Genomic DNA, 10,297 nt, shown 5'->3' with positions numbered 1-10,297 from the left:
TCAAACGAATAAGTTCGTTAAAGACCTCGGGATAGGTTTTGGACCTTAAGGCCCAATGGGCTTCGAACGTCAAGCCCATTGACTTAAGTTGTATGACAACTTAATGAATAATGATTCACTAAGACCCAAAAGCCCAAACAACACCCCATGACCGGCCATTTAGAGGAAGGGTAGTGAACTTGCTTTAATTACAAGTTTGCCACTCAAATGAATAAAGGTATAAATATGACTTTATAGCCTTTTATTCATTAGGGTTTCTTTTAGAGAAAATTGGTGAGAACTTGTCTCTCCATTTTCTCTCTAGGAGGCCGGCCCCTTGGGGGGTGCATCTTGCAATCCCACTACTCCAAGGTCACTCATTTCTTCTCCAATCTCTCCTTGGTGAAGAGACTTAGAGGTTCCCTACTTTGGGAACTTGGAGAAACCTATTCTTCCATCCAAAAATATAGATTTAAGATGCAAGGAATGAAGGCCCTCTCTTTGGGTGATTAGCCTTTGCTTATGCAAAGAGGAATCTACAAAGGTATAAATCTCAACTCACTTTGTTTTGAGTTGATTAATGGTTCACCAATCTACTAGGCTTTGAATTTCTTGGTTAATGTTTTGTTTTTAAGTGCATGCTAGCATGATTCCGCCTTTAATTGTTAATTGCATGCTTATAGATGTTGCTTAAATGAACATGTTTTCATAAAATATTCCTTCAATACTTTTCTATATGATTCCCTTGAATATGATTTGGAACAAACTTCCTAAGTCATATTCATTTGCTTTGGCCAAAGACTTTAGAATCATATCTTAGAGTATTCTCCTTCCACCATGGAAGGTTAGAGATCCCTTGTTGTGCATTCATATGCCTACATGACTAGATAGCTTGACCCCAACAATGCCGTGGACACTCCGATGGAATGCCGTTGACATGATCAAAGATCAAGGACCTAACCATTAGACATCTATGATGCCTCAGGTCAAAGGACTACTTTGCATATTGCAACTTTAGAGTTCATACATGACATGTATGTTCGAACTCTCTTTTGATCGTTGTTCAGTGTACTCGATTACTCTTTCGAGCACCTATGTGTTTGTCTTAGTGTGCAACACCAAATGACTTGAGACTAGTCATACTCAATCTTGAGTTGACATAACACATACTAACCTTAGCAGATTGTCAATACCCAATTGGCAATCCTATGGCTAGGAACGTTTTAGGAATGAACATAAGAGAATGGTCTCGATAATCTAACTCACTTAGATCACTTGTCTCTTAGATCAAATACATCCCTTGGATTCCCTTATTGCTTAAACACATGATACAATAAATAGTGATTAACAATAAGCTTTGCCCTTCATTAAACATATAAAAGTTTAATACATTAAGTATTCCAAAAGCTATTACATCAAATGAGTGGCTTTGTGGGCATACCTCCAACAGTTTTCTCATGTGAACATTGTCCAATTGTTTCAAATAGAAAACGAAATTCACGATTGCATACAAGGCAATATGACGGTGAGTTCATATTTCACCAAACTGAAAAGGCTCTAGGACGAACGAGATGTGCTATGTTCTATCCCAACTTGTGGCCATGACACGAAGAATGAGATCACCTCCTATATAGAAACTCAGAAGACGATGAAGTTTCTCATGGGTTTGAACGAGTCTTACTCTACCGTTCGCAGCAATACCTTGATTCTTGAGCCCTTGCCCACTATAAACAAGGCTCATTCACTTGTTCTTCGCCATGAGAGGCAATCCAAAGTCTCAAGTGGAAGGAGAATTGCCCAACCAGAAGTTACCATGTTCGATATGAAGGGTGCATGTTGAGACACTGAATCCGAAGATGGTGGTCTGCGATGTGGAAAATGCAATAAGACGAACCACACCATAAAGAACTGCCATGCCCATCTCAAGTGCACATTTTACGGGTGGAAAGGCCATTCGTTCAAGTATTGCCGTAAAAGAAAAGCAGCCCCAGAAATAGAACCAAGTTGTTCGTCCAAGGGAAATCAAGTTGTTGTGAACAACAAGGAAGTGATGTCCAATTTTCCATTCTATCAAGAAGATTGCAAACAAATCCTCCAAATATTGAATAAGAACAAATCATCATTTGCCAATCACGTTGGTAATTCCTCAAATCACGAAGACCTTTCAGGTAAAGCTTTTTCATTTATCCATCATAGCAAGAAATGTTTGGATCATGGATAGCGGTGCTACAGACCACATAGTTAAGTTGCCAAATGGATCCCTTGGCACAGTCACTCATGTTGGCCAAGTTATTTTTTCTCCTAACCTTATCCTTGACAATGTCCTCTGTGTCCCACTCTTTAAGTTGAATTTAATATCTATTAGCAAATTAGCCTATGATTCCTTCTCCATTACGATTTTCTTAAATAATTTTTGTGTCATACAAGACCTATGCTTGAGGAAGATGATTGGGACGGTAATTGAACAGAAAGAACTCTACTACCTCGACCCACCAAAGAAAGGAGCATGCAATGCCATGAAAACCACTCCATCCAGCCTTTGGCATGAACGCCTAGGCCATCCATCCCATAAAGTTACAATTTATTTCCCTTTTTCCTAAATAAAACTTGTGATACCAGTCAATGTTTAATTTTCCCTTTGGCTAAACAAACGAGGTTGCCTTTTTCCTTAAGTTTCGTGTCTACTACATCATGTTTTGAATTAATACATGTTGACATTTGGGGTGGTTACCAAGTGCCGTATCTTTCTGGTGCACAATACTTCCTTACCATTGTTGATGATCATACTCGATGCACGTGGATCTATTTAGTGAAACATAAGTATGATACAAAAGAGCTTCTTACTCAATTTATACATATGGTTGAAACACAATTCAACACTAAAGTCAAAATGGTTCGTAGTGATAATGGTCCCGAGTTTAAACTGGACACTTTTTATGCCTTACAAGGAATCATCCATCAAACTAGTTGCGTCAACACACCACAACAAAATGGTGTCGCTAAACGCAAGCATAGACATTTGCTCAATGTTGCTTGAGCATTGCTTTTCCAAGCCCATTTACCTAAAAGATTTTGGGGGGATGCAATTCTTGCTTCGGCATACCTCATTAGCCAAACACCAACACCCATTCTTTAAGGGAAAACACCATACGAAAAGTTGTTTCACAAACCACCCAACTATTCTCACTTACGGGTCTTTGGTTGTCTTTGTTTTGCGTCCACTCATGCACAAAAACCTTCCAAGTTTGATCCACGTGTGCGTCATTGCATTTTTCTAGGCTATCCTTATGGTTATAAATTGTTCGACCTTCATCTTCAAAAGGTTTTTGTCTCCAGGGATGTCCTCTTCTTCGAAGACCACTTCCCTTATCAACACTTAGACATTTCCACTACCTCTACACATCTACCCACCCCTCATGCCTCCTTGCTCCACTTTGACATGGATTCTTCCCCTGCACCATCTTAACTTCACCCTTTCTCTAGTGAAGCACCTTCAGATGATACACCTACCACATCCTCATCACCATCTCATATGCCTTTAATCCTTTCACCTTCAAATACTCCATCAACCAATATCACCACCCCAACCCTTATACCTTTACCTCTAAACCCTATAGCCACTCAAACATCACCATCTCCTTGACATTCAACCTCGCCCACACCCAATCCACCCCCACCCCGACGCGGCACACGACCTACCAAACCTTTCTCCTTTTTGCAGGACTTTCATGTCGAGGCCTTTCTCCAGTCAAGGACTACTCTCACATCTTCAACGAACGTGGTTCGGTCGTTGTCAGGTACCTCTCATCCCCTCTCTACTCACTTATCCTATAAACATCTCTCACCCACATATAAAGCCTATACTGCTAATCCCACCCCTTATGCCTCCTTGCTCCAGTTTTTCATAGGCTATCCAAGATCCACATTGGCGAGATGCTATGTACCATGAACTTGCAACCCCCCATGCAAATAAAACTTGGACGCTTATGCCTCTACCTCCTCACAAATGTCCCATTGGCTACAAATGGGTTTATAAGGTGAAGCTCAAACCTGATGGGACCATCGAAATGTACAAGGCACGACTTGTTGCCAATGGGTATGGTCAAATCAAAGGTGTTGATTACCGCTACACTTTTTTTCCCATGGCTAAGTTGACTGCAGTTCATGTTCTTCTTAGCGTTGTAGCTTTGCAAGGCTGTCATCTTCATCAACTAGACGTGAACAACGCGTTTTTACATGGTGACTTGGAAGAGGAAGTTTACATGAATTTGCCTCCTGGTTTTGGACGAAAGGGGGGGACTCGAGTGTGCAAGTTGAACAAATCTCTTTACGGTTTAAAGCAAGCTTTGAGGATATGGTTCATCAAATTATCCAATGCTTTCAAGGCTGCTGGGTTTCACCAATCTTTGTTTGATTACTCATTGTTTGTCCGAAGTAGTCAAGGTACATTCATTGCCTTACTAGTCTATGTCGATGACATAATATTGGCAGGGAATGATTTACGTGAGATTGAAAAGACCAAACAGTTTCTCTTTCACCGTTTTAAACTGAAAGACTTGGGTGTGCTTAAATATTTCTTGGGGATAGAAGTTGCACGATTAAAGCATGGAATCACTCTATGTCAACGAAAATATATGCTGGAGATATTGGATGATGTTGGGTTTCTTCGCGTGAAATCTTCCCAGTTTCCTCTAGACCAAAATTTGGCCCGTACACAAATGGAAGGAAAGTTGTTGGATGATCCATCCTCGTATAAATAACTTGTGGGTAGATTGATATATTTGACCAGACTTGGCCTATGCCGTGCATGTGTTGAGTCAGTTCATGGAGAAGCCTCGGAAACCACATCTTGATGTTGCACACAAGGTACTCAAATACATTAACTAGGCACCTGGGCAAGGTATTTTATTTCTTTCCATGGGTTCATTACAGTTACAAGCATTTTGTGATGCTGATTGGGCCAGATGCAAAGATACTATAAGATCGATAACGGGTTATTGTGTTTTACTTGGCCAAGCACTGATTTCGTGGAAAACTAAGAAACAAACCATTGTATCTCGGTCCAGCGCAAAAGCCAAATACCGTTCTATGGCCACTGCATGTTGTGGGATTACATGGTTGAAAAATATCTTAATGGATTTGAAAGTGAATCACCAACAACCGGTTTCATTGTTTTGCGACAATCAAGCAACCATACATATTGCTTCGAATCCTATTTTTTATGAACGAACAAAGCACATAGTGATTGATTGTCATCTAGTGCGAGAGAAGGTTAAAAAAGGAATGATATGTATGGCCTACATACGGACGAGTGACCAGCTAGCTAACATATTCACCAAACCATTGAGTTTGACACAATTTGAAATGTTACTCATCAAGTTGGGTGTCATTAACATACACTCCAACTTAAGGGGGAGTGTTAAGGAAGGAATCTCGGATTGATTAGTCAATATTGTGAATTAATATTTAGTTATTCACTTTATTGTTTAGTTTTAATTAGCCTTATTTGTAGGCAATAGAATAGGATACAATCTTTATAGTCTTTGTATGAAGTTGTAATTCATGTTTGATGAATATACACAGAAATTCATTCGCCTACTCTACGCTTCTTATGAAAAAACAATATGAAAGATGGATGACTGAAGAATATGGTGTGTGTAGGTTTGAGGTTCAACCTATGCTTATATAGATGATAGTGGTGATGGTGGTGGATGGATGTGTTTCATGTGTTTCATATTTTTCATGTGTTATATATCTCTATCATATATGTCACATTCTTTCATGTTTTTCATGAGTTTCCTGTTCAACGACAAAGTATTTAACAACGAAGACTTCTAAGTCATATTATGAGCCATTTTATTTAAATATCTTGGTTACGTCAGTATTAATTCTATCAGGTGAAGTCCAATATATGTTTTAAACCCAATTTATTATGATCTCTTGCTTGTTTTTCAGCCTTGAGACAAGGACGAGAAGGTTAATTCGTATTTAACAAGAGTGCTATTATGCTCATCCATAGTTTTATTTCGTACGTGTTATATTTTCACTCATTATAAAAAGTTTAAAAAACTAAACACTCTATTCTCACCTGACTTATATTCCTAAAATATCCCTAACAGTTTTAAGCTCTAAATAAATAAAAAATAAAGAATGATTGAATCTTGGAGATTTAAGAAAATGAAAGAGCCACGAACGTCCCTCCCAACCCAACTGAAAGCAACCACAACTAGGCACTAGATAGGATGGTGACGGCTCCTTTTATACTTGTCGCTGGAAAAGTACTTTCCTTTCTTTTTCTTCTCCTTTCTCTGTTCTTCTCTTTTTCTTTCTTTCTCCCCCTACCGAATTTGAATCTAAGATTCATATTCATAGTTATTTTCGAATTCCAATTCAGAACTAAGGGTTGAAAATAGGGAGAAAACAAGAGATAGAATTTGGGGTGGGTGGGGTGGACGGAAGAGAGAGAAGATGGAGGGAGGCGAAAAAGTTAGAAAGAGTGAGGGATGAATAGACAAAATGGGGAGGTTTGATTCGTTTCTTAGTTTAAGTTTTTTTAATTCTTTTTACTTTTTTTATTTCACTACAAAGAATATATAAGAGGATTTAGTTTTAACATAGCGTTTGAATTCTTTTTACATAAAGTTAAATTTGGTATTCAAATTTTTATTAAAAAGTGAGTGGAAAGATAAAACTATAAGGTGTGCATAGCAGCACTCTTAGTTAAAACCATATCATAATCAAGAGCAGTAATCACCATAAACACAAGTACCCCTCAGTCCTAGTTAATAGAAACACACCCAATGAATCACTTTAAATTCTTAGAGGTTCCAAGAGAAAGATGGAAGAGAAACTTCAATCCTCAATTGCGATTAGTAGCGTGCATGATTCTGTTGTATGTCAAATTTTTTTTTTTTAAAAAAAAAGTGGTAACGTTAATGGATTACATTGTTAAATATTAAAGAGAGAAGAATTGGTGAGGATCGAACCTGCACCAAGACGCATAGACATTATAACATTTCGTCAGGAATAACAAGCATTTGTGAATGTGATGGATTAGTTGTCTTATTAGGCTTACTCAAGATAAGACTCATTCATTGATGATGTTATGTTTGGTCCCCAAATTTTATCCGTTTTCCAAATAAATCTATTTCTAAATGATTGATTTATGACCATGTCAAAGGAAAGAACATATTCCAAACTACATGCTTGCTTTATAAGTTTTAAAAGAATCCACTAAATCATACAAATTACAGTTGAATATCAAAGTGCACAACGAACAAGATTACAAAATAATAGGAATATTATTAAACAAACGAGAATGCTGGAACGGCTACAAAACCCTAAGATGCTACATCATAACTGACTTATTTCTCAAATTAAATTATAAGAAATATTTATAGAGAACTAAACCTAATAAACCCTAACTCGGATGGGCTCGGCTCAAATCCTAAACTTACAAGCAAAACCTAAATACTAATATTTTCCAACACCCCGCCCCCGGGTCAAACTCATGTTGGTACACGACATGAGTTTGCCAAAGTAGATGTGGATGCAAAACTCCAAATTCCAATGTCAATGCCAATGCCGATGCCGATGCCGGTGTTGATGCCTATGCCAATGCCAATGCCAGATTTCCATTCCAAGTTCAAGCTACCATGCCCAATGCAAGAATACATGGGCCACAAAACAACCATATTTTTTCCTTCCTTTTTTCCCCATTTCCCTCCTATTTGTTTTTTTTTTCTCCTCTTTTATTTCTTTTTCTTTTCTTTTCCTTTTTTTTCTTCTGTGCTAACAACTGCAGAACTCTAGTAAACACGTACAGAACTCAAAAAACGCGTTGGTGTGAGATTTTTAGGAATGCAGGTCAGATGCTAAAGTACAGGGAAAGATGAACAATGACAACCCTTTTTTCTTTTCAGACTACTACGACTGTCAATATCGAATATCCAAAGATAAAAAATGGAACATAAACAAAGTGACCAAGAAGAACAAAGGACACAGACCAAAGCAGAAGCGAAAGCCTAATCGAGACCAAAACTAAACCAACAAAATAAATTGATACCATACAAGAGCAGATTGGACCCAAATGATCGAACCCGCTCTGATAACAAGTTGAATATCAGAGTGCGCAACAAACAATATTACAAAATAATAGGAATATTATTAAATAAACGAGAATGCCGGAACAACTACAAAACCCTAAGAGGCTGCATTGTAACTGACTTGTTTCTCAAACTAAATTACAAGAAATATTTATAGAGAACTAAACCTAAGAAACCTTAACTCGGATGGGGTCGGCCCAAATCCTAAACTAACAAGCAAAACCCAAATACTAAAATAAACGTAAATGCTAATATTTTCCAACAATTACTATATATAACAAATGAGGTTCTACTGAGCTAGCGTGTGATAAAGTTAAAAATAATATTGGTGTCGAACCATAAGATTTGTCAAATCTTTTGTTTTTCCACCTAAAAAGTGGGAACCACAAAGCTTTAGCTTTTCTCTATATATTTAGTGACCCTTTGCTCTACAAACTCATCAAGCTTTCAAATGGAAGGCAATCTTACTCCCTTTGTACTATTATTGGCTCTGCTTACTCTCCAATTATGCAGTGCTGATGCATTTCCTAGCAGATCCAACACTCAGTACATAAGAACATCGTGCAGCGTCACAAACTATCCGAGGCTGTGCTACAACTCGCTCTCCATCTACGCCGGAAAAATCAAGACCAACCCGAAAGCACTAGCACACACTGCTCTTAACGTGACCATTGCTGCCACCCAAGAAACATCTGTGATCATGAGAAGGCTGTCCAAAATCCATGGCTTGAAACCCATAGAGTCTGCAGCAGCGCTTGACTGCATGGAGGAGATTGGTGATGCTGTTGACGAGCTCCAAAACTCGATAGATGAATTGAGTCATGTGATTAGGGGATCAAATTTCTGGCTTCAAATGAGTGATATCCAAACATGGGTTAGTGTTGCATTGACAGATGAGGACACCTGCATGGATGGATTTGATGAACATAATATGAGTGGAAGGGTGGAGAATCTTGTCCGTAGGTACATAGTGAATGTTGCGCATCTTACTTGCAATGCTTTGGCGCTAATCAACAGCTACGCCTCGGCCTCGACTGAAGCGTTTTTGCCGTAGATTCTCTTTTGTTCTCAGGAAAGGTATGACGGAAACGGGTCATTTGGTACTTAAGAAAGAAAGAAAAATCTGAATATTTGGTATCTGAGAAATTGTGGATGCATATGGAGTGAAGGATGGATCAAGAAGGGTGGTGGGTCTTGAGACTAAAAACAAATTAAAATAGTTTTTTGTTTTCGTTTTTCGTTTCCAATTCGTGTATCTTTCCTTATAAATTTCTTCACCATTTCTCCAACAACCCTTCAACCCTTCTCCTATATCCCTCATTTTCTTGTACAATCTACCTTCTATCTCTAACACAAAAATAAAAAAACTAAGAACCAAATGGTAATCAAACGGGTGCTAAATTGTCAGATTAGACCAACCAAAAACAAAAAACCATTTCATCATAATCCTCATACATCAACAAATGCACCAACATTTATCTTAATAAAAGCAGAATTAATAAATTAACATGCTATCAGTAAGAAATTAAACAGCATCACATAACATAAATAGATAATTCATCAAATAATTATCATATAATAGCCCTTGAAATTAAACCAAATTTATAATATTTGTAGCTGAACAAGTAGCTGGTAGCTACCCACTGACCAAGAAGAACAATACTGCGTTCACGGGCTGGGCAGCCTGGGCTTGGGGCTCAGATGGATTATGGGCTTGCTGGAACAACCTGAACCGACTTCTATTTGTGAGGAGATAAATTTGAGATGGGTGGCGGCTTCGCATCCCTTGTTATTCTTCATGATCAAAATTTTTACGTTCTGCTTTGACGAGTAAATTTAAGATTGATAAGGACTTTTAAAATGACAAAAACTGACCATTTAGTACTATAATCTAGTGTTAATCATCTTTACTTGTAAGTGAAAGGTCTTAGGTTCATTTCTTGCCAAAAGCGATCTTGACCTACATTATTATGGCTTAGCCCATTCCCCCACTTCCTTAGTATAGATAATATCGCTTGTTCAAAAAAAATAATGACAGAAATTGAAATGACAGAATTTTATTTTCTAGAATTTGTGAATCTTCTTGTCTACTTAAACAAAGGAACAATAAAATTTGTGTCACATCCCGGCCCGGGCCCCCACCACATCCCGAGCCCGCTCTACCGCCGTATCACGATATTGTCCGCTTTGGACCCCGACCACACCCTCACGGT

The 10,297-nt window shown here is 38.2% G+C and overlaps 1 protein-coding gene across 1 annotated transcript; it reads left to right on the top strand.

Annotated features, from left to right (window-relative positions):
• Positions 1-8,532: 8,532 nt before the first annotated feature.
• Positions 8,533-9,376, top strand: LOC126626700 (21 kDa protein-like). Its single transcript, XM_050296086.1, has one exon. The coding sequence runs from the start codon at positions 8,536-8,538 to the stop codon at positions 9,136-9,138; it is 603 nt and encodes a 200-aa protein (XP_050152043.1). The 5' UTR covers positions 8,533-8,535; the 3' UTR covers positions 9,139-9,376.
• Positions 9,377-10,297: the final 921 nt, after the last annotated feature.

This window comes from Malus sylvestris, chromosome 6 (assembly GCF_916048215.2).
Source record: "Malus sylvestris chromosome 6, drMalSylv7.2, whole genome shotgun sequence".
NCBI classification, from domain to species: domain Eukaryota; kingdom Viridiplantae; phylum Streptophyta; class Magnoliopsida; order Rosales; family Rosaceae; genus Malus; species Malus sylvestris.
The sequence above is the reverse complement of the archived record's forward strand: the minus strand, read 5'-3'. Positions and strand labels throughout refer to the sequence as shown.